Here is a 27,379-nt window from a genome sequence, read left to right as displayed (position 1 = left end):
TATATTTACTAGAGGGGGTACATATAGTGATGAAAAAAGTATAACAATAGGTATCCACGTATATTATATACAGAGCGGTGTACCGCGATTGCAGTATGAAAAATTGAAAATATACTGAACATATATTTTTGGGAAAAATGTCAAAATTGTTTTAAAATTGTAAAGACATTTATTGAGGGAACGGAACTAGAAATATATTTGTGCGTGACCGCGTGGGTTAGCCGACGGCCTTTACAAATTACACGTATCTACTCGAAGGACGACGCCGCCACTGGTTGCGTCTCCGTATTTTGTCAACACTAGTGGTTGTGTTATCGTCGTTTGTAGTTACGGCCCGACACCACCAGGTAGCGTACTGTATACATTACGTTGATAAAAAAATAAAAAAGGTTAACAAAACATTCAACAAACGTCGGTCAAAAAAATATTAAATAATATAATACACAACAATATTATTAATTATTTTATCCGATTTCGTTATCGATATCGTTCCGTTCACCGAAACGTAGCAAAAATCACAACGACAACCCAATATGTGCCATACAAACGGCTCGTTGTCACCGTCCTAATGACGGTTGGATAGTGCAAAGTCTGGTCCTTAACATATCCGGCAAGTCGGCGCGAATGTACCGCTCGGGTGTTCAATAAGAATAATAATTCCACAGTTGATGATCGCAATACGTTCGAAATGGAAATTGGGGATCTTACGCTGGAACAAGAACAGGTAAGTGATCTGTGTATGGCGGATATTTACTGATATAATAGGCACACCTATTGTGGGGCGGCTGTCAAAGCAGTTTCGCTGCAGTTATTGACAACGCTGTATTACCAAACACGAAGGTGTGTATTATAATACACAAATACTACACCCGATGCCCAGATTAGGTGTATGTCAAATGATAGTATATTGTGTTTTATTTGATTGTTTCATAGGCTGTAGATGAATTCATCCATACGATCAATCAGACGCGTAAATTCCAAAACAAACCGCCAATAGCCCGATCATCTGCTTTCAAGTTTTTGGTTGCCAGGAAATTTGATGTCACCAGAGCTGTACTGTTGTACGAACAGCACGAAGAAACCAGACTGCGTGAGGGGCTGTTTGGGTTTAATTGTGCTGTTGAACCGTTGAAAAGTGAAATTCAAACTCAAAAATTTACAATTTTGGTAATGATAAATTGTTAAATTCAAAAATTTCTAAATTTTTACATATTTAACTTGTGTACATATAATAAGTTTAAACTTACCTATGTATTCATTGTTTATAGCCAACAAGAGATTCAACAGGTGCTGCTATAGCTGTTTTTACTGCACGTTATCATGTACCACAATTTTCTTCACATCAAACTACTTTGCAGGTATGTACACTATTTACAATAGGGTTTCTAATATTATTATACATTTTAAATATTGTTTGTTATTGAAATAGGGTATTGTTTACCAACTGGATATAGCTCTTGAAAACGTCAAGACTCAAAAATGTGGGTTGGTATTCATTTATGATATGTCTGATTCCAAGTATTCAAATTTTGATTATGATTTGAGTCAAAAAATCTTAACATTACTCAAAGTAAGTGTATTGAATATTATTTACATCAAATTGACAAATCCATAATAGTTGAGGAAATAAATTAATGGAATGATTGAAGCATACTCTTATTGAATGGATCTCCTATATAAGTCTTATCTAAATACTTGTTGCTAAATATAATTTGTAATACTGTATAGAAAACATATTATATAATAAACAGTAAATATTTTATTGAGGATAAATTTTTAAACTTAGGTAATAGGTATTTTAAAGTTAAATATCATAAATTATAGTTTTTTTTTTAAAAAAATATTATTTTTTATAAATAATTTTGTATGTACCTATTCTAAGTATATATATTTATATTTATGATTTTACTTTATGTTCAACATATTACAATTTGTGTTGATATTTTTAAAAACTAGAAGTACTTAAATAATGTCCCAAATAAAACTTATTTTACAAATGTTGGAAAATCAAATCTTAAAAGTGTAATTATTCATAATATGTTTATAAAAATAAACAAATTATATTGTAATTCTGTAATTAATATTAATTACAATTCTTTATTTAAAAAGTAGAATATTAGAAAGAAACTTAAAAAGTAATATTATAATATTGTGCACAAACATGGTATAATATTGGCATTGCATAAAGTATAATGCTTATCATGTTCAATTAATGTGTTGAATTTGTCAAAAATTATATTTTTATTTCAAACTAATTGAAAATGTGTTAAATTACACGCATAGTTATTGTCCATTAAATACATCAAACAATTAAGTTTAATAAATTTAAATTGTAGTTAAAATGTTTATTATTATTATTTTTTTTATTGAATTTCAACATCATTGGTTTGCAGAATGAGCACACATATAGTTTCTTATTATAATAATATTAATTAGGTATCATAAAATAAAATTGTATACTTTAATTTTGAATTCTAAAATTGATTTATTTTTAATTAATGGAAAAATTTGGTACTTGTATAATATGTTATCTACTGTATATTTGGTGGTTTAGTATGTTATTTAGAAAAATAACAGTGTCTAATAATATCTATTCACATACCAAATTTCACTGTATCTGTATAATTTACTTTATCATTTTGCAATTAAGATTAGGCTTTTTATATGAAAAATAAAATTAATTTGTCAGTATTTGTGAGTTGTGGGATTATAGGTGGTTTAATTGTAGGTATTTGTATTATTATATTGTTATTATTTTCAAAATTAAGAGATACATGACCTTTTTCTTTTATACACATGGTTTATAAGACTGAACAATTTATAATGATGAATTAAAATAATAAGAAATATTTGTAAAACATAGTAGAAAACAAGAATCAGAAGGAAATATTTTGAAAACCATATATTATATTAATGTATATATTTAGTGTAATAAAAAGGTAAAAAATGATTAAAGATAAAAGTATAATTGTGTTTTATATTTGTTCGATAACTTGCCTAGTATTGAGTAATTTAATTGAAGGTACTAAAAATCTAGGTGTTTACATAAATATCAATACCAACTATACTTAATTGGTAAAATTTATGTCAAAGTAGCCGAATTTCAAAAATGTGAGAAAATGGGAGGTCCTGGCATAATTGTATTAATAAAAAAATAAATTTGTTGATAGAATTACAGTAGATAAAATATTTATAGTAGTTAGTATATTATTGTAAGAGTACTAAACATTCTTGCTACTTTTATTTTTTGATAAGCGTGTATTATATTTCTTAATTATTTTCTTACACAAAATACTTAATATATTATTTAAATGTAAGTATTAAGGAGCCGAAACAAATTTATGTGTGACCAATATTCTATGACTTGTCTAATTATTAATATCTCAAGGAGTTCAAGGATTATTTGTTTGTAAAGATGGCTTATGCTATTTTAGTACAGACATGTATTAAATAGTTTGAGACTTAAATACTTTGGCAACAGTTGATATTAAAAATAAAAAACAAAATAAGTATCTATTATCTCATTTAAATATTTTAAATATATTTTTTGAATATTTCATTATAAGTGTTTGATCATTTTTGAATTTTATTAATATATATATATATGTAAATATTATTTACTATTATTTAATAGTTTAACAGAGATAATCACCAATAATAAATTGTTGTATAACAAATGTTTCTTAGTTATGTATGAAAATGTATTTAACAAAATATCTTTACATATACTAGTTGTAAAGAGATACTATTTTCTATAGATATATTATATAGTCTTTAAATTATCAAATATAATTTGAGAAAAAAGTGGTTAAAAATTTTAATTTTTAAATATAAATTATAACTTTGTTTAAACTATTTAAATAATATTAGTTTAAAGTATTAAAAATAAATGCTGAAAGTAAAATCGCTTAATTTAAATTATTTTATAATATGTAATTATCTAATCTCCTAAAATTGTTAAATTTTTAACCTTTACTCATTTTCATATGTCTAAAGAATTATTAATTATATTGATATTTATTGTCTTAATGATATAAAGCTTTTTGTCTATTTAATAACAACACCAAATTTAAAAAATTTTAAATATTAAAAAATATTTGTTTTAGTATAGTTATGGCCTAGAAACTCAAGTTTAGTGATTCATAAATTGATTCTGATAGCTTACTCATTAATGTTATCTTTAATAAATTAAATTATTATTTCTTTTGTTAAACAAAATACTATTCTTAAAACCTAGAATTTAAAAGGCATTAAATAATAATTCAGAGATTTACTTTCTTATCTGTATTACATTTATGATTTTAACAATAATAATTCAATGACCGGTTTTCCAAGTTTAAATTAAAATTGACTTATTTGTGAATAAAATTGTTTGGTATCTATATTAATCACTACCAATTTAGACGTATTTAGAGTATTTATGTTTTTAATCCATTTATTATATTTCACGACTTTTCAAGTTATTTTTCATAGATTTAAAAAACTCATTTTAAAATAAAGTGTGAATCCTTAGTGAATAGGTCCGCATATCGATTTGTAATGTATATAATATTATACACTCTATTGAAACCTTTTTTATGCAATAGAACTTATAATCTGAATATTTAATATTTATGTTGCATATCTGTACTCTTTCATATTTTTTTCTTTGAAGTTCTTCTATTTGAATGGACTAATATTAAAAAAAATATAAAACATTTTCTATCATATGTTATGTAAGACTAGATATATATTAATAATATCTCATGTCGTTTTGAAATAGAAAGTTTATCTAAATATTTAAGTTTTCTGGAAAAATGTATGAAGAGCAGTATTATTCTATTTGAATATTTTTTTTTGTATAATTTATTATTGTTAATTCAAAATAACATTCATTGTATTTTTCCAATCAAAACTTTATTATTTACTAATATTTTTTTGAAATTATTTTTTTTTTTATTCTTATTATTTCGGCGTAATCATATTTATTTATTTGGTATATTTACATTTAGGACATATTTTGTTCATAACCAATTATTTCAAAAATAAACTCCAATATTCACAGAGTTAAGAATTTTCAATTAAGATATAGCTTGTTAATATTTTATTTATTTTTCGTTTAAGAATAATAATTCTATACATATATAATAGAAATTAATAATTTTAATTTTAGATTATTTAGGAAAGTCTGCCTTACAAATTTTTCGAACATGATTCCTAAATAAAAATAAAAATCATTTTCGCATATCAAGTTACATAAAAAAATAATATTCATAATTCTAATCGTAAAACTTAATGATAATTTGCAAAAATCAGATTTTAAAATAAAAATTATATTTATGTTTCAGACATAATACTCTATAATATAGGTAAAGGTTCTTCTCTCGTGTATTTTGGTATGTAATATCATTTTTTGTAAACATCATATGTACCTTAAATGGTATTTATGATATTATGATAATATATCTACATAGATTGTAAATATTTATTTTAATAAAATTTAATAAATAAATTATTCGGATAAATTGTATAATAAACGCGGACAAACATAGTGGATAATAAAACGGTATATTTTGTTAAACACAATTGATTTAAATTTTAATTAATTGGGATACTTATTTTTACGCAACTAATGCTGGTCATGTAATTACATAAGTTTTCGTGAGGGTTATAACTTATTAGATTTAACTGTAAAAACAATTTGAGAATGGATGAATGAAAGAAACCAAAGAGAGCAGAATTGTACGATCGATAATGCTAAGAGTACAGAACTCGCGTGAGAACACATGCGCGTACTCCAGTGTAGCAGGGGAAGCCCCCTTTGTTTCCTTCCAGTTAGGGCGATGATAATGTAGGGTCCGGCTCAGCTGTATTTAGTCACAACCCCACTAAACCTTGGTAAAAACCTTTTTGCATTCGAGCATTTTGTAAACGACTGTTCTAAGATAGTTTTTAACCAACAAACTCAGTGTTTGTAATTTTTCAATAAAAATTAAAACGCTTGACAAATAACAATGTTACATAATTTTGACCTGACGAATGTTAAATATATGTTTAATGTATATATTTATATTATTTATTTTATATTATAAAATATCAGATTTTTGTAAATAAATGAACAACGATGAATAATGTATAATGCACCTATATAAAATAAAATACTATAGAGTATAGACCATTAATCATTTAAGTTAGTTTGTTATCACTAATTTATATATTTACAACTATTCAAAATATTCATTATTTGCTTTTGATTTTGTCTTCAATGTTCAATGTGTATAATGTATTAGTTGATTTGTGAAATTGTCTATACGAAAATTCAATTTATCTTGAAATCGTGATAAATTACATTTATAAATAAGTACCGGTATGGGATTTAATACGTGTTATTTATTTTCTGAATTTAGGAACATGCGTTAATATATTATATATTGTAATATGATGGTAGTCTTATTAGTAATTTTGTAACCTGACATTCCATACGCACCGTGTGGACTGTGTAGGTATTTAGGGTGGCGATGAAGTCGGCATAAAAGAGAGGAAGTACTTCCTGACACGTGATATAATTTCTTCACGAGACTGCTAGCCAACTGCACAATAGTTTGGACACGTATAATAATGGCATACGTGTACAAAATCGAAAATTACCAATATTAACTTGTTTTGCCTAGAACTAGTCTCTTAAAGTCCCAATAATAGATTCGTGGTCGTGTATAATTTTACGCAACAATACAATAATATACTGTTTGTTGTGATTTATTTCATTTTCTAACTGTCAATCGGCATTCCCTATTTTAGTAGTAGTACCTATAGGTATTACTATGGATTTTTTTCTCTATTCGGTGTGTATATATTTCTTTAAATTACTAATTAAATTTTTTTTTTAACAAAACAACAATTTGTGGCCGGATGTTAAAAAAAGGAAATCCGTTAAATGAAGATCACTAAATGGAACGAATTGTAACAGGCAGGAAAGAATTATCCTGATTAGTCATGTTTCCGACGAGACCCGATCTAAACAAAATAAAGACCTATTGAATTATGCTAAAATGACTGTGCTAAATTTATATTTATTGGCATTCAGAGAAAATCTTAACAAATTAGTTCGTACTATTGTACGAATAGTTTATTGATTTATTTATATTAGTAATTTGAGAAATTAGTTTTGTAAAATACACCATAACATAAGTTTATACTTCATACTTCATAGCATCATTACTCATTAATCGCCATATTTTTTATTTATTTGTATAGGTAGCAATTTTTTTCATATTGTAGTTTTATGAGTTAATTCAAGGTAACTAACTTTATTTAATTTTTACAAATACTTAACTATAATCTAAGAATTAACTTCATCCGTGTAGTTTAATATAGCTGTGAAGTCATTACTTATGATTAATGTTTATAATACAATAAAATTGTACTTAATATACTATTGAAATAAACAAAGTACGATTTCCCTCGCAGTAATACAGTATATTTTAGTTGTACAGTTGGTATTCAATTATAGAAGTTGAAAATTTAACTTATTATAATAGAATTACCCTAAACTAATAATTTGTTTTACTTTTATTTAATCCTTATCAATTATCATTGAATAGCTTTTTAAAATATAATGTATTGATCCGCAGTATATAAGTTTATAATTAAATACCGATTTTTTTTTAAAATTAATTCTTATTAATTAGCCATCAGTTAGTATAAGCTTATTAATTAAATTCGAAGTTATTTTTATCCTTAAGTTATGCAGACAAGACGATTAATCCTAAGGATTGTGTATCTAATTTGAATATTATCAAAATGTATGCAATAATGTCAAATTAATCATTCAATTTGTGTAAATGTCAATGATATAATTACAAATAATAATTTTATCCTTACAATGTCGTTGTAATGTTTTTCTCGATTCTTATGACCAAATTGAATGTACCTTTAAAACTGCAGCTGTATGTTGTTTTGAAAACAGTGTAATTTTAATTATAAAAACCACGAACCGACGGTGCGGACGGTAAATAAATAATGCCACACGTTTTACTCGTACGAAGCGTATCGCGCGTGGCAGCCGTCCGTGATTTCGATTAGCCAATTAGCTCAATCTCGTCCGCGAATATGTCATCATAACATGTCGATAGCGTCTTTAATTTTATAATAATATGATACCTTGTTTATTACTGTATGGTTCGTAGCGGTAGGTATGTAATAATATATAGTAATAATATCATGTTTAGTAGTCAAATATCGTCGATCGCACAGAGTAGCGTATAGATCAGCGATATTGTACGACATATTCGAATGATTTTAGCGGCTATAAAAATACATAATATTATATTATGTCGTCACGCGGCAGTCGGTAGTGTTTTTACCTCGTGTGCAGCCCTGTAGCATACAATATAGTACGTTGACGACGATGAGTACGATACGATACGATTTTTTTTTTTTTTTGTTCGTCGTTTCATTCCGCGTATCGAAAACGATTACGTCGCGTACGCGTGATTTGCGGACGGAATCGTAAAAAATTGATATTACATCGAAGAATCGTGTCGTTAATCAAACATAGTGTGATATATATCGTGTGCGCGTGCATACGAAAAACGCGCGTTCGGGAGTCACTGGAAAGTGTGCGAGAGCGAGCAACGATGAATCGGCGGCGGCGGCGGACGGAGAGGAGGAGGCGGTTGGAATCGCGAACGGCGTCGTCGTCGTCGTCGTCGTCGTCGACGGCGTCAATGGGAACATTTTTCCATTCAACGAGAGTCCCGGCGCGTATAGCGTAACGGGAACGGGCTGAGACGTGATCCCGGGCGGGAGCGGCGTGGTGCGGCACGGCGGCGAGGGGGGGGTTCGCATTTTCACCGGCGCGGGCACCGCCGCCACCACCGCCGGTCGCCCGCGCGCGTGTATCGACTGCTCGTCGTTCTCGCGCGCGGTGCACACGCCGAGGGGGCTCAGTCTGCTTTTCCGCGTCGTTCCGACGGGTGCGCGTACTTCGCTCGCGGGTGTCGCGCTTCGCCGTCCGCATTCGTCGTTTTCGCCGTCGTGCCGCAGCAGCGTAGTACAGGCACCAGTGCCGCCGCGAATCCACACGACGCGCACTCCGAGCCCACCGTCGTTTCGGTCGAGTCCCCCGGTCCACGCCGGCGGACCGTGACGCGCTGTGGCGGTGTGTCCGAAAAATTCGACGGAATAAAATACACGATTTTAACACTACAACAAACGCGCAGCGGAGAGAAGTCTCGTTCGATTCGGATTTTAACGTAATAATTATACATTGTACATTTACAGTAATATATTATTATTGTTTTCGTTCACGCGTCCGCGAACTAAAGCCGACGGGGACGACACTACGGTGTGTTGTTATAGTGCTGCACGCGTGTGTACCGGTGAGTGTGTGTGTGTATTATTATCATTCCGTCCCGGACAGCGGCGGCGGCGGCGGCGGACGATATCGATCCGGTATGAGATGGTTTTTGGATACTATTACATACGTGCTATTTAACATGTTATTATTATGATTTATGTCTAATGAATTGTATCGACATTTTTGTTGCTGTAAATCTTTGCGTGTAGATCACGCGGCTTCGAGGATTTTCGTCGCGTTTCTTCTGCGTTTTTTTTCTGGTTTTGTTTTTGGCTCGGCTCGCTCGTGATGCCGTTTTCCCGTTTAGCCTTGAGCCGATGATCACCGACCGTTACATATCGTGATCTTACTATTATTACTCGCGTGTGTGTGTACCTATTTTTTGTCTGTGCGAGCTACGGTTTAGAGTAGTATAGGTATAATACAATATATGTCGACTGTTTCCTCGAAGAGAAAATTCGTTTTTCGTCTCTTATACCGAAACAAGCGCGCGCCGGACTTAAACACAACCTTGGACGACGTGGTTACACGTAGTTATACAATTCGTCGTGGAAACAACGATATGGCGTGTAATATAATCATAAGACGAAATTATAATATTATATTGTTATCGCGGATAAATATGTTTTTGATTTTAACGCCAAAGGTAGCTCGGGAGAATAAAAATTTATGATTTTAGGTTTTTTGCATTTTTACGTTTATATCATACATCATGTCGTAATTTTACATTACGATATATACGATAAACTAATACATTGAAAACTACCGCACCCCCTACGTTTTTCGTAAAATAATACCTGCTAATTAGCTATTGTGAAGTTCGTGATTTTTAGTCTTGGCATGCGAGTATTTTTAAATCTAAAAGGAGATTAATGATTTGAACATATTTTCACCAAGCTAATTTTTAAATGGAACGCGTAGTTTATTCTGTCCACATAATTTTATTTTTTGTGTGGTTAATGTTTGTCGATTGTACAACGAAAACATTATTACCTATATAATTTATATGTGCTATTAATTTGTGTTACACATACAAAGGGGTTCTTGGATAAAATATTGCCGTCCGAACCCGTTTAGAACATTTTTCTTTTTGAAGTAAATGTCATGTGTCCACTCTAAATTAAATGATATCCGTCGATTTTGTCCCTTGTGTGTGTATATATATATATATATCACCAACTAACACGCTATAACAGAATGTATTGACCAATGTAATTAACTATAACGTATCATGATCATCAATAAACATGCTAAAATTATAAAAAAAAAAAAAAAAATAAGAAAGTTTAAAAATATTGATTAGAACAGAAGTTGTTAATAATTACATACTTACTTGAAACATTTAACAGTTTTTTTTTGTAATACACCTTTAAACTCGATACTAGTTCTTGTTATTTTATTACTATATAGAGGTATGAAGTTGAAAATCGTCAACATATAACCAAGATTTTTTTTTCTAATTGAATTTAAATTTATTTCATTGTGGTTATTATGTATTGTTAATTATAGAGATAATTTGTTATTGCTTTATAAATTTGTTCGGTATAAGATCTAGAATCTAGATGATTCACGGGATCCAAAAATACGCGCCATACGGACGTACTGTGTATTTCACCAACTTTGTTATTAGTATTGACCCGTGCACTGATTGTATCCATATGTCTCTTACTTAGAGCACATTGTATAAATAAATAACTACTTATAACTACCTACACCGTTCCATTTCATATAATATGTGGCTTACATTAACATTATATATGGTTTTCATTTCCCGTGTCCGGACGTAGTACGACTATAACGCTGCGTAGTAGTATATAGGTACCTAATTCTATTATATTTTACCGCTGGGTAGCGTTTTAGTTTAATATTATACAGAATAATAGTATTTTATTTCGTAGAATTCATTACGAATTATTTTATCCCGATTACGTACGAGTTTATCGGTAAAATGAGTTAAAAATATACATTTATATAGGAGTTTGGTACATTGTTTTCTCGTTAGGAAAACTTCTTTATAAGGCATGTATAAGACAGTTTTACATCGAAATTGCATTTGAATATGTCAGTTCTTCGTGATACACTGATATTGATAAACGTACCCTATGCATGACGTATTTAGATCATTTTATATCGGTTTTTACTCGAACGCGAATCGCTGCAATTATCGATTCTTATAGTTTATCATTATTTCGGTCGAGGATGACCATACCGTTTACTGCTTGCATACATACTTTTATCATTTAAAATCGAATTATTCGCTGTTAATATTATGTTTTTTTATTCACAGTGCAGTGTGATCTGTGGTTGATACAATCTTAAAAATTTAAATACTTAATATGCATTTTGAAAGTTTTTACACCAATAAGTTTATTGATGCTCTTGTGCAGAATAATGATAAATAATAGTAGCTCGTATCAACTATATCAATGATGCATCACGTTCAACATTCCGATAATCATTACTTATGGTAATATATTACAATGGTTGTTATTTTTTAGTCGTCATTACTAACGAATCACAAAATTCATTTAATTACTAATATATAATTCATAATATCGTATAGGTATATCGTACTCGTAGCCAATTAGGGGAGATAAGTATAATAATTTTATTTTGAACTTGAAAATATTTTGCAATTTATCATTTCTTTTCAATGTTTTTATTTTAAAAGTTATATTATTTTTCACAGCGAATTATGTTTCAAGTTGATTTAGTGGTAAACTTTACATTTTCGATTTATTTTTCAGCTTTTATTAAAAAATATATTTCATCACGTCATGTTAAAAAAAAAAATTGTTAAAATATTGATGTTTTGAACGTAATAGTTTCGCGCGTTGCATGTTCAAAATATAACATTGTATAATGACGAGAGTTGGTACTATAGGTATAATATACTGCTATAAGCGTCAAAAGTTAAAATACTAAATAATATTTTTATAGAAGACAGCAAGCAATATGTTTTAAAGTCATTTTTTTTAAACATAATTTGTTTTGTTCATTGATAGAAACGTCAAAATATATTTTATTTATTTGTGTATGGTACAATGAATATACAATTTATATTATAACAAATGTATATTATATGTATATACATTTCCGTATAAATGCCGTTGAAACGATACACTTATTTATTATTTACAGTAATTTTCTGTTATAAATTGGCACCTCGACTATTGATCTGTAACGTGTGTTAAACGCGACCTTGAACTATATATTATAAATACGTGTATATGATAGAGATCTATAGCTGTAGGACGAGCCGGGCACCTATACATAAACTAATATGTTATGTGGGAAGCGAGTTTATTATTTTCTATTTTTTCTTTCATTTTGAACTTTTTATTATGTTCATAATTTCGAGTTAAAATATCAATAAAAAATAAACTTCCTGGATGTAGATGTTCGTGTATTATACATAAACATAATATACTTAAATATACTTACATAGGACGATAAACAGATGATATTCTCGAAAATTCTACAAGTGTATATCAAAATGTTTACGTTCGAAATAAATATTCTAAAGTATAATATTTATCATCTGTACATTTATGATCAGTATTTAATATACATGTATACACGTTCATTTGAAATGTATCGTGATGAATAACAAAGTATATGTTGGTTACACCGAAGACTGGAACCACTTAACTCGGTTTATCGCACTTCGTACACATTACATAGTATATGTACGTTAATCATTATTGACACTCTTGTTTAATAACCGTACACACAATAATAATAATAATATATTATCGTACAGTTTTAAATTTTAATCGCTTTGAAAAATATATTATAATATACATAATTCTTAATAACAATAATCGCGTTCGTATAATATGTGTATAATATGTTTATGATATATATTGACATTTATTTCACCATGAGTCACTATAGCCGGTCGTTTATAACGTATAAATAATATCACTAAATGTTTACGATTATCAGGATTGTCTAATGTATTTTTGATTACTTGAGATTGATAATTGTGTACCCCTCCTCCCTTAGACCTAGACATCACGATTAAAAATCGTCATCCGATGACAAAAAACACAGATCGCGTTTAGATATATTCAGAAGTATCTATTAAAACGATAATGAGTGATAACTGATAAGTATTTACATATTTATATTTATCATACGATCGACAAAACACGTCTGTATTAAAACGGTTTTGGATCGGGGGTACTGTTCACGTACAGCCGATTTTGAATTTAAGTCTCTTTGGGTTTGCTAATTAGGTCCTACAGCCCACAGGAACATCCGAATCCTGACCGGAACGCGAAATATACAAATATTATAATTAGCGCATATCCGACGAAGCTCGGCGGTATAAAGTAATCCGTTAGCTCAGTCAAGTGCCGCTCTATATTAAACATTGTAGTACCGTTGTTTAAATTTAGAGCCTGCGACCTTTCATTTTTTTACCGCCTCGTTGTAAACTACTGTCACTATATATATTTTCTCTACGATGTGCCGCTGACGGTTTTTTCTCGCCTCGTCTTGAATAATTAATACAACTATCATATGTTTGTTTGATTAGAGACAACCTGCAATATTTTTTAATTATATAGTTTTTTTTTATTTACTATATATATATATATAATACACATAGTTGGTTTTTAAACATAACGTTTTCCATTGCGCACGACGACCTACTTCGATCGCGCTCCGACCTATTTATAATACGATAATTCGCCGGGATTTTATAATACATAACGCCCCGGACAAGTCGAGTCGAAGTAAAATATTTAACAAATTAAAAGACTTTTACAATACGGCGAGTTATCATATCGGGGGCTATCAAAGGGCTGCAGTTTTGTCAACTGTATGTCTATATTATATGATGTACCGCCATCACTTGGTGAATTTTTATTAACTAAATTATATTTGTTAGTAACCGATGGTGTTCTCGGTGTATAATAATTATTATAATAGCTTAATTATTATTTAACGGCATACATTTTAAATGTCGTCATTGTCGCGTCGATAACTCTATAGGAATGCTATTATATAATATTAACAATCTATACGATTTTTCCGACGTTTCATTTAAATGTAACGTATTTAGAATATGTTCCAATATATCATGCGTATGTTACAATACTGCTGCAGATGATTACAATTATAATTTAATACATATATATATATATAAGGATTTTTTATGTTTTAACTTACGTGGTGTGCTTGTCTGATTCACAGGGTGGCTATCCGGCCAAACTGAAGAAAGTTCTGATTGTCACTGCGCCGCTGTGGTTCAAAGCCCCATTCAAAATACTTAGGCTTTTCGTGCGAGAAAAGTTGAGGGATCGTGTGTTTACGATCAGCCTGCCCCAGGTACATGTGACTTAATTTTTTAATCTTCTCTCGTTGACATTTATATTAATATGTTTGTCACGTTTTGTCGCAGTTGATCCAACACATACCCAGAGAATCGCTGCCAAGGCATTTGGGCGGCACGGTGGACGTTGAACACGATAAATGGTTGTCTTACTGCTTGAACTACATGACGAACAGTGATAAATATGGAAGTTCGGCTATGTCCGACCACATATGCAATTCGAACAGCGCGAAAAAGGAAACCGGGCCGGAGACCAAAGTATGTTTATAAGTACACGCATTAATCTGACCTATTTGTTTGCGTATAATTTATTGTTTTTCATAATCCATTATACATTTTTACAGACGAATAATCTGTTGAAAGAGAACAACGTCGTCAACGAAGAAAACGCTGTTGTTCACGACAATTTGTTGTCGGGGTGGACATGCAACACGGCCAATTCAAAAGGTAAGTGCAGCAATATCGAAAGCACATACATTATTTCATAAGTAGATCGTTATATTTTTTCGCGGAATTTTGGGACATTTTTTGTTGTGTTTATTATAAAATTTTTTTTTATTTTGCCTATAGAAGAAATTTCTCCGATGCCACCGTCGTCGGTAAGTAGCGGGTTTTCGGACGACGACAGTTTGCGTTGTGATTCTAGTCAAAGTTTAACTATTAGTCAATTTGTTGAATACGTGTTGAAAAAAAAAAGGGCTGGTCTCATCAGAGAATACGAAGAAATAAAGACCCGTTCTTCTGACGGTACATTCAACGTTGCCAAGTATGATGAATATTTTTAATATTTTCATGTTTTATCTTTTGCTACTCCCTCTCATTACCCGTGTTACGAGTATATTTGTACACATTTTACATGGGTGGTTTTCCGGAGCTTTGTATTTTTGGTGGTCTTTACCCTCCGGATACGCACCACATGTATACACACTTATCGTGCCACTGTCTAACCCTCTGTCCTTTTGTCGTACTTTGCTGCAGGGCTCGAGTCAATCTCTTGAAGAACCGGTATACAGATGTGCTTTGCTACGATCACACCAGGGTGCTGTTGGCACAGTCGGAGAAGGACCCGATGTCCGATTACATTCACGCCAATTTCGTGGATGGTTACAAACAGAAAAACGCGTTTATTTCCACGCAGGGCCCGCTACCGCACACGTGCGGAGACTTCTGGCGCATGATCTGGGAACAGCAAGTGCTGGTAATCGTCATGACCACCAAGGTATTTGAATGTGGTAAGATCAAATGCGAACAGTACTGGCCGCCTGACGAGACGTCTGATGATCAGACGTATCAAAACTTCAAGGTGTCAACTACGTCGCTCAGCCAATTCGACAACTACTGCGTCACACGGCTGGAAGTGACCAACACTAATGTGAGTACGAAGTTAGGTTAGGTTTTATTTGGGATTTCTTACCTCCTGGTGGCGTTTTGGGAGATCTTTTAGATTTCGGAGTGAAATTATTGTTTAAAGTTTAAGTTAGATTTTATCAATATGTATGTATTATGCGTTATCATATAAAATGTTCAATTATTATCATAATAATATTTATTCATAAAATAATTAAAATTAATAAATAAAATAATTATAGGTACTCAACTATAAAATACTGAATTAAATCAAATATTCTGGGTAAGGCTAATAAAAAAATGGCTTCCACAGTATTAAATAATAAATAAATACTTTTATTATCTCTCTTTTATCTGCTATTGTAGATAAACTTATCTTATTTATTACCGACATACAATAAATCAATTGTAAAATATGTTCGTGCATCGAATCTATAATTGAAAATGTATATTATTTTGTTATACTGGTTACTAATTTATTATCTGTTCTATCGTGGCTTACCTATTCCGGCAAACTCTTTGAATCGGAGTGGACTGTAATTTTGTTCTGTTACGTTCATTAATTTTACGTTGGTGATAGCTCGGTCCATGTAGAACCGTGCGTGTACTGACTGGGCTTGCAATTCGTAGCCGTAATTATAAGTTCGGTCTCGCCTATCACATCGGTTACGTGAAGGTGTCTGGCAATGCTTGGAATAAGCTCAAAATTGTACGGAGATGCCCAATGGTGCTGGGGAAAATCCCACTCTATACGGTGGTGTCTGACGTCGATCTTCGGCGCCGTCGTCTGTTGTTGTTGACGTTTGCCATCGTCCCATCATCATTTATCCCTTTTGATTCTGTTGGTACTCTTCCTTGATCGGTTATGATTGATAATTATCTAATCTACATTAGTAACTCGATATATATTTCTTCTTAGCTCGTTTTTCCATTTGATATTGTCACGTGCATAGCAACATTACGATATAATAATCATTTATCGTTAATACTGAATACGCGCATGGTCATCAAGAATATATCTATTGGGCAAGTTCGCACATGCTATGCCTTATTGACTATTGTAGCCGATGCATGCTACCGGTCAGACCCGTGCTCCATATATACATACTCTTGCCGCGCAGCTGACGGAAAATTAGTTGTTACCAACTGTACGCCTCTCGGCATCAAAGGTGCCCGTGTAGCGTTCATTCGCGATGATCAGCATGTTAGGACGCTGACCGATTGTGCCCGGAACGCTCATGCATTGTGCAGTAAATATTTGGGCGAAGATCCAAGATAACATGTAATAGATCATTATGCGAGTATAATAGAAATATAAAGAATTAGAAAATGGCAAAATACAGCACGGCGCCTTTTTCGTGTAAAAAATATATTTCGAGTGGCGAGAATAGTGCTATTTACATTATTAGGTACTGTGATTCTTTCTACGAGGATTTAATTTTATCACCGTAATTGTAAATGAAAATTACAGTGATGTTTTTTAAATATGTAATATAGGAATAATGGTATTTAGTGATTTTGAAGGAATATAGTAAAGACTATAAGAAATTTGATTTAGAATAATTAAGATTGACAATACCTATTAATAAACTGTTTTAATGCAATGTTTCCTAAAGAAATATGCCAAATTTACGCTCCCTTGATGAAATCGAATAAATTGTTTACTTACGTTACTTTTTTTTAATACCACTTATAAATTGAATTATAAAATTTGTTGGTAGGTATTAGTTTGTAAGACGAAAATCACGTATACAGATATGATTAGTTACGTATTCATGAAGTTTTATGCGTTTATCTTAAAGGGATATGCACAAAAGTGTGATACGCCGACATCGAAGTTATATTTTTAACCACTGAACAATCAATTATCATCAGAAATATGTCATATAATATAAATTAACCGAATCCGTTTACGATTTATTTTGTTTTTTTCTTAGACCAACGAGGTCAGGCAAGTGTCTCATTTCCGTTTCAACTCGTGGCCGGATTTCGGCGTGCCACACAGCGCTGTCGCCATGTTGGATTTCCTTGGTAAGGTCCGGAAATGTCAATCGTCCATGTTACAAGACCTCGGTGACAAATGGGCCGGACACCAGCGGGGGCCTCCGATAGTCGTCCACTGTTCGGCGGGCATCGGACGAACGGGTAAGCGAAAAAAATGATAGGAAAAATGTCGCGTCGCATAACACGGCGTCGAACTTACTTATACCTACTTATTACCTCCACCACATACCGCGGCATTTCAACGTTATTTCTTGATTTTTCAACAGGAACATTCTGCACGCTGGACGTTTGTATCAACCGTCTGGAAGAGACTAGCACCGTGGATATCAAAGGCGTAGTGGAAAAGATCCGGTCGCAGAGAGCCTATTCCATCCAAACGCCTGAGCAGTACGTGTTCTGTCATTTAGCACTAATCGAATACGCATCGGCCAGAGGGTTCCTCTGTTCTCCTCCGGACCTCAGTGACTTGAAACCCCTCGAAGATTCGGACTGATCGACGACAGCAATGGAAATCTCATCAGTCGGGCAAAGCATTTATCAATACTTATATAGAAATTTAATATATATATATATATATGTCTTGTATAAAAATAGTGTGCATATATAATAAATTATGTGTGTGCATATTTACGTTATACGTGTAGATAATCAGAAGCGGGATGAGCGCGCCCAATTATATACATATATATGATCTGTTGCAATCGTTTTCTGACATTATACTTTTGTATTTTTTTGTTTTTCGTAATTATACTATTATATTATATGTTTAACAATATCATATATTATTCTGAAACGGATCTAATCAATTTGTATCGATCTAATAGTTCATATTTTTAATCAAAATATTATTTTTTTTTCCATTTCGTCTACACAGCGGCTTTGGCTGTTAGTGTTTGTTCTCCACCCTGGACCAACTAAACGTCGTGCAGTACATTACATATTATTGTATTATGTAAATGAAAATGTCATGTGATCGCACACTTTTTGCCCGATATATAGTATTAACTAACTTGTCGTCGAAAAAGAATTTATTATAATTTATTTTTGCATACATAATACTATTATTATATTGATCAACGATTATTTACACATATTTTACAAAAATCCTAATGCAAAATGCGCATTTGACATTGTGCAAATGGCTTTGTTATAAAAATATTATTGTGAACAAACTATCAATTTTTTTGCTGACCATTCCATGTATCCAACTTTTTTAAACGTAACCCTAAATCTGATGTAATATATATACATATATATATATATATACATAATATATATTTAATGTGATAATTATTGTTGTCAATCACAATGAGGTACGATAAGATAATAAAACGAATCATTGTGCCACTCGTATTTCATAATATTGTGATGCCGTAATGAATTTTTTTTTTAATACAATCTTTATTATATTATTTAAACTTTTGGTTGTAACTCTTGTAACTTAATTAAAACCATGCATGTGAATTAATAAAATTACATGGATAAACACTGATACATGTCTGATTAATTACAATTTAAACTAATCGAAACTATGTATTATAATAATATATTAATGAATTCGAATGAATTATTTGGTTACCATTGTGGTCGTGTAATAAACTTATAATAATATTTGCAAACAGCAGTTTATTGTGTTGTATTTATAAATTATATACCTAGTTGTTAATTATAAATCGCATAATAATTTTATTTGAAAATTTTCCTTATTATTTAATTAATAATCCAATTAGAGTTTATACACAACTCGGATTAAAAACAAAAAAAAATCCTAAAAGATTTTACTCACGGTCGTGTGGAAAAAAATTAAAATCATGTTCAACAGGAGTAAATTAAAATTAACTTATCTATATAAAATTGTGGTGATTGATAAGTAAATTTTTTATTTAACAATCAATGCAAATTATTAATAAAAATATATAACATTGTTAAAAAAAAAACTAATATTATCACTATAGGTATCATTATTCATTAATAACTTCAACAATGTATTATTTTCTTAAGATAAATAGATATGTGGTCATTTAAATGCCGTGTGTTAAAAAATAAATATATGAGAATCCTATTATTTACTGCTGTCACGGAAAAAATTATAGTGACCTATACGTTCTACACGTGGAAATAAAAAACAAATCACACCATCTCTTAGATGGATTTAGACACCGATTAAATAAAAATTAATAATAAAAATTCGATGGCCGTTAAACACGATAGACAATAAATAAATCTATTATCAATATTAGTCTATAAAATATAGCATTATTTGTCATGTCGAGGTCAATTGAATAAATAACGTTGTTCGCGTGGACATTGTTTTTAATCGAAAATATATATCTGTACAACTTTTAAGTTAAACCAATATATGAATATATACATAATTATACAATTTACAGACACAGGCCATGCTATCTACTTAACGGATCAAACAATTCACTCTCAACATATGTATATTCACTGCCTAAGAAATATTTTTTAAATTTCACATTAGTTTCTCCAAATTTAAAAGTTAACAAGATAGTTTTAAACTTCTAAATTATTAATACTAATCTGTTCAAAAACTGCATATAATATGCTATTGCATAATTTGATTTTACTTTAAGTAGCTACCTGTATAATATGACGATAAATAAACAGTGAGCTCATTACGCCACACCCGTTCTATAGTATACACTTAAAACGATATTGATAAATTATGTAATACCGAGTCGTCTGTGTACGCAGTACTATTTATTTTACTTAAATAATAATAATATAAAATATATTAATTGAAATTCGATGGTTAAAGGTTATAATGATATTTGCGAACGTTGTAACGAGATGACACACGAGTAGAAAAATATATAATAACTATTTTAGGTAAAATAAAAAGCTATAACTCAACGCAGTGGCATATTTACGTTCTTTTTTTTTTTTTGTACGGTAGTCACAATTACAAGCAAAATTTGTATTAGCCTTTCTGAAAAATTCCGAAAAAAGTTATTACCGATATAATAAATCCACAGTTGATCGCTTCAACGTTCAAGAAAAATCACTTGTGTTAGTCGTATGATGTCAAAGATTGAAAATACTATCAGAAAAAAACTATATTCTGAAATTATACTTTGACGTATCTACTTCGGTCCTACTATACCTATATAAATATTACAATTTTGGATTCTTTCCCCGCAAACACGCCATATTCATATAATACATGGCCACATAGGTATATCTATATACTTACAACCTCTCTACTTGGGTTGTTATTGTTTTGGTATAATTTTTTATAGTATATTATAATATATTATATTGTATTATTATGTGTAGTTTTATTTCGACGGGCACTACTGAAGACGAAATCTCGAACTCTATCCGGGCGCTCGATGTTCATCGGCCAGAGCGTCGTTCGGGCTTCTGTTCGGTTCTCCTATGGTCTGTAGCACGCGTTGACGATTTTTGCCAAGCGAGCACCGGTCCGGTTAGGGTAAGGTCATATTTCTTTTGGACCGACCGGACGAACTCAATGGCGTCCGCCAACAGTGTCTCTTGCAACGCCCGTTCCCGTCCGAAGACGACTTCGTCACCCTCGCGGTCCATCGATTTCGGCATGGTATCAGCTATTATTTTTCCTAAGTTTTTCGCAAAGTAATCCAAATCGGATAGTACACCACTGCCACTGATATTGGAGCTACTACCGACACCTTCACGTCCATTGATACTGTTACTGCTGCTGAAATCGCCTGCATCACTGTCGCTGGCATTAAGATGTCCACTGTCATCGTCTGCACTGTTACTGATATTTAAATGTCCGCTGTCAGTGATGTTGACATTTCCACTAACACTGATATTGACAAAACCATCGACACCGACATCACTTGCGCTATCACTAATATTGATATATCCACTGCCGCCGATAGAGCCATCGCTAACATTGCCACCGACACTGAGTACGTCCTTTGATTTCGGAGGATTTGGCGCTGAGTACTTCCAGTTCACATCGTCGGTCTTACGCAGCGTTTCCCTGATCGGATCGTTTACGTGTTCGTTGACTTTCAAGCTCCATAAAAAATCCACGTGGTTACAGTACGGGTTGTCGATCATCACGGCGTCTATCAGTCTGGGGAGTTGCGATTTCAGTCTCATCACGTCCTGAGAGAAAATCGAAAATTACGTCACACGTGTAATCGATAATAATATTATATTTAGTACGCGAAATGCCTCACCCGGACGTCAGCCACTAAGTCGTTTTTACCATACATCAATGTGATAGGCACCCGGATTGATGTCAGATCGTACGCGGGAGGCTCGGTAGAGTTGTATCGTTCCAAGTTGATGACCGGACCGTAATCGTACCGACCGAAAACGTCTGCAACGAAACACAACTATTAGGTATGTAGGTATTGGGTATACTTAAAAAACGAACGGATATATAGTAGATACGAATATTTACGATTTATGTATTGTAATTATAATTTTTATAATATTACATTAGTTATATGTATTACTTTATCAGCGTAAGCTAAATATTAATGTCATTCTACATTATTTGTACTCGCCTTTTAATTTGATCTGCGCGAAATGTTCGGGAACCATAGACGACGTTCCCGACGGATAGTGTCCCATGATCAGCGGAATTAATTTCTAAGCAACAAACGAATGCCGGACACGTGAAAAATAGCAATAACTAAAAATCGCTTTCTCGTATAATATGTTTATACACCGGAAATAACGAATAAATATAGAACTTATATTTTATTACGGTATTAAAGTGTTGTGGGTCACTGCCACAAATGAAAAAGATGATTCCCCTTTGGCATATCAGTTTTTGCGTCATTTTCCCTCCACAAATGGTTGACGCGAAAATCATTTTCATCGTCGTCTGCGGCATAACCATTCCGTTCGATATTCTTTGGTAAGCAATCTGAACATAAAAATAGTCTATTTAATACTGTAGTAAATATATAGATGTAGAAAATCGTTGTAAAGAGGCGCAAAAAAAAAAAAAACTTAAAAAAAACGAGCTTCGCCGTAATAATTTGACACTACCTGTAAAACAATAAATGTACTTATTCATTCAGTGCGATTTGTTATTTTATTTTAATTTTAAACTATTCGTATTCAATTTCATATCATATTGTATAGGTACTTACGTTCATCATTTTCGCGTATGGAGCAATGTATTTTATCGGTGACCTCGTATGAGAGAAATACGCTACCGGTGCGAGACTTATTTGCGATCGGATTTTGGACTGATATTCAGGTCTTTCTGCAGCCATAATGAAAAACACAGTAGTACCCATTGAATAACCTATGTAGTGGAGTTGCGAGGTGTTTGTCTTCATCAGGATATAGTCAAACGCAGCCGGCAAATCGTATGTTCCGATTTCGTGTAAACTGTGTAAAACAAAGATGAGAGAATAAAATAAAGATTACAAAATTTAGTAGCAGTCATATTATATTTATTTTATGATTTAATCTTTAAATATAAGAACGCCGAAATGCCGAATAAATATATATCATATAATATAATAATATTTTTAAAACACATAATATATAGTTACCAACCTGAAATTCCAATAAGCCTTTTGCTTGTAGTTCAATGATACGTGTTTTCTACTATAAGTGTTACCACGGCTGTTTGCCAACCACACGTCGTATCCATCGTCGGCTAATTGCATAGCTATATAATAATTTATTACTTATTAGGAACGAATATTTACAACTATTAATTATCGTATTACTCTGTATGTTTGTATATAAAATATTTAATATCTCAACGCGTAAAGGACCTGCATTTGTACTGTCAATATCAAACAAATGCGTATCTAATGATAACTATTGAGTTTTACATTATACATATATGTATACATAATATATGCAGACACTATACATGGGATGTCTTGAAATGTTCACAAAAATATGTTTAAAGTTATCTGATATGTCCTAACCAGCTCGACCTAATATCAAACTTAAAATTATACAATAGTACCTATCTAAAATTAAAATCTGTATGATACTATGAAACCATATTATAATTCTATAAAATATTCTATAACCGTCTATCTACTAATTCAAAACTTATCCTCTTTATCGATTTCCAGCTGGTAATCCTCGTAGATACCTATAACGTAAATTATATCGTATCTATTATGAACGTATATATAAACATATATGATAAAAAGTGTCATCAACGGGTGACTTATTTTAGAAATTTTCCTAGTTTTTCCTATAGCGTTTCTTTTATTTATTCTTTATCATATGAGTACCTATGTCCTACGCATAATATTGTGTTATCTGACAAAGGTTGTATTATAGATATTATTGATAAAAAATACTCATAAATTATGTTAGGAGTTTTAATTTGTTATTTACAATACTGTCAATAACTGCAAATTAATACGATTTTAAACCCTCCTCAAGTATTTGTTGAGTATAGGCACTAGGCACCTAGATCTATAATATGATGTCGTATTGACGTGCTCACACGCTGCAGTGCGATAGCGTTAAAAACGAAAATCGTATAGATTGTCTTGACTGCTATGGCGGTAAGCTGTACCCGGTCGCGTTTTTATGCTGTAATACCGCTACCGCTGTTGTGTGTGACTGTGTGAAGATCTTTAGTAAATTACTCACTCAGAGATGTGTTGGCCCCGCCGAGCACCCATCCAGCCGAACTCGAGAGAAAGGCGTGATGGAAGAATACAGGATGGTTTTTGGTTGGTTTCTGTCCGTTTTTGCTACAAGGAATTCGGTGCAATTCTAGAATGTAACCGTCCTCCGTGATGACATGATGGGTCTCGGCTGCGTATCCATTTTTCTTGATTATTTCAACCTATATGGTACAAACTATTTTATACAACGGAAATATAAGAGAATTTATTATAATTGAAAATAATATAGCTAATATATGGTTAAAACTATAATATATGATGTATTGACATATTGTTATTATTTTCAATTACCGAGATAATAATTTAATTTAATCACGGTTGATTTCATAAATAGTATTAATATGTTTTGCAAACGTACCCTTAAATACATTTTGCTATGTACGAGTTTACAAAATCGTTTACTCTGTAACTACACCGAAGAAACTGAGTGTACGTTTACATTTGTAATAAATATATGCCCTATCTTACAAATATAATTTACGATATATTATTCATTCGACTCATTCGAGGATACCTGCTATACATATAAAACAATTAATATAGTGCAATACAATAGCAGTATTGTGTTTTGAATTAAAACAAAAAATATTTTCTAGAAAATTGGAAGAATATAGATTGAATTGTGTGTACAAGTATCGTAGTGAAAAATACTATAAGTATTCCTGTTTTATAAATGTCAAATAATTTTTAATTTAGTATAAATCGATACATTCGTTAAACGAATCTGTTTAGACTTTATCTTATTTACCTTTATATATATATATATATAAAGTATTTTGATCGTTTTTAAAATAGATATATTATAGATTACATATCATGTGTTCTTGTAATACAAGCATTTTATCTTATTTTTATTTGACAAAACCATCTATGCAATTAACACAATAACTTTATATGATAAGAATATAAAAATATAACTTGAAAAGTTTAATTAAGGCAGCCACATATTAGTGACTCTTAACAAGTTGATACTTAAGCATTAATAGAACGATAAATATCTGCACTTAAAAATAATCTAGCATATTGCTGTACAAATTCGAAGTATAATACGATTTCAGTATATTCCCTCTTCATGATGATAGTCTAAAAATATAAATTATACATAACAGTTTTTAAATTTATTTTCTAAGTCCCATGTAAACAAAAATATTCATCATTATTAAAAATATAATCGGTTTAAATTAGAATTATTTATTTTATAGATCAAATAAATCTTATTTTTTAATTTTTTTTTTTAATATTTAGAAATTTAGTGGCACTCAATAAATCATATTTTATAAATCTTTTTATCTCAATACTAATTGTAGAATAGTAGATTTGAGTTGATAATTCGAAGTTAATATATCATGTATCATACATACAAGCAAGTACACAAGCTAACTTTATGTATACTAAAAAATAAAAATCTATGAAATAAATATTTATTATTTTTTTTTTTTTATAGACATTTGTAATTAAAATTTTAAATGCAGTGAAATTATTATTTAATTACAATTCTTTAATGACATTATGGGTAATATTATTTATATATGTAATAGTATAAGTATCGATAAGACGATGATACACTTATACGGTAGCCTCTGCCTATTGGACTCATGGCTAATTATTAACTTTTTATCGCCTATGATTAGAATAAAACAGGAAGATCTCGATTTGCACATACGATTTTTCAATACTAAAACAAAATAAAATTCGTATAAAAGACTGCTAAGTAAACCGATAATTAGTACTAATAAAAATAAAAATTGTTTATACTACTAATTGTAAAATATACGTATAATGATATGTTTAATGAATATAATGAAATACGTATTAAATACCTAAGTAAGTATAATATAGTCTGATTTTTCTATTTTACTCACCTATACGTAAAGGTATATTTTTTTATCATTAAATACGTACATTTTATTCTTAGACCTTTCACCTGGGTTAGAAATTTACTCATTTGGTTGGTCGACATAAAACTCGATAATACTTTGATACCAAAGTACAAAAACGTTGGTCTATATGTGACAAATACCGTAATATTTTATATTTTGTTATGCCTTTTTACATTTTGAAACGAAAATTAAGAATAAGTACCTATACAAAAAAATACTCACGGTGGACATGGTGACATTTTTGTAAATGTTCCAGGGGTATGACGGAGTTTCAGTAGTGATGTCTGTAGTCTGCAATATGTTGGTAAGCGACAATAGTAAACCAACAAACAAAATAATATGCCAAAAAAGTGACGACCGAAAAAAACAATTCGACTGCGGATAGCTTACAGTTTTCATTTTAACTACCTGAAGAGATATTTTTAAATAATCTTCTATGACAATATTATTATTATTATAATCTCACGGTTGTGTCAAAAATAATAATTTATTATATAAATCCAAAACTAACACGTGTATACCGAACGTGGCTGTAAATTTTCTGTCTTATGCAGCTATGCGCGCGGTTATCTTATCGAGTCGCTTCGTTATTAAGTCGACAACGGTGTCTGTTTCTATACTATAATAATACTACAGTCTGTCGAATTTTCATGGGTCATTATATTACGATCTTAACGCTTAAATCATGGCGAATAACTGCGAATATTCATAGGCATTAATGTATTATAAAACATTTAAACACACAAACCATGCACGAATAATTGTATGCAATTGCAGTTTTTATCGTACAGTTTTGAAAATATTCATGAGTCATTGTGTATTGTCG

General features: G+C 31.1%; 2 protein-coding genes across 2 annotated transcripts; one reads left to right on the top strand and one right to left on the bottom strand.

Moving 5' to 3' along the window:
* Positions 1-385: 385 nt before the first annotated feature.
* On the top strand, positions 386-19,653 carry LOC113559100 (tyrosine-protein phosphatase non-receptor type 9). Its single transcript, XM_026964688.1, has 11 exons — positions 386-724; positions 934-1,167; positions 1,269-1,358; positions 1,430-1,570; positions 14,540-14,674; positions 14,748-14,936; positions 15,023-15,125; positions 15,249-15,444; positions 15,657-16,050; positions 17,963-18,170; positions 18,296-19,653. The coding sequence occupies exons 1-11, from the start codon at positions 689-691 to the stop codon at positions 18,520-18,522; spliced, it is 1,953 nt and encodes a 650-aa protein (XP_026820489.1). The 5' UTR covers positions 386-688; the 3' UTR covers positions 18,523-19,653.
* Positions 19,654-21,370: 1,717 nt separating this feature from the next.
* On the bottom strand, positions 21,371-26,952 carry LOC113558190 (lipase 3-like). The gene is given in 9 exon segments (XM_026963691.1): positions 21,371-21,416; positions 21,418-22,151; positions 22,226-22,368; positions 22,559-22,643; positions 22,762-22,923; positions 23,153-23,396; positions 23,568-23,682; positions 24,636-24,834; positions 26,776-26,952. Coding segments are annotated over 9 exon segments (1,905 nt in total).
* Between the last annotated feature and the right edge of the window lie 427 nt (positions 26,953-27,379).

Source organism: Rhopalosiphum maidis, chromosome 4, assembly GCF_003676215.2.
Source record: "Rhopalosiphum maidis isolate BTI-1 chromosome 4, ASM367621v3, whole genome shotgun sequence".
In the NCBI taxonomy this organism is placed as follows: Eukaryota; Metazoa; Arthropoda; class Insecta; order Hemiptera; family Aphididae; genus Rhopalosiphum; species Rhopalosiphum maidis.
This window is presented reverse-complemented; position numbering and strand designations above follow the sequence as displayed.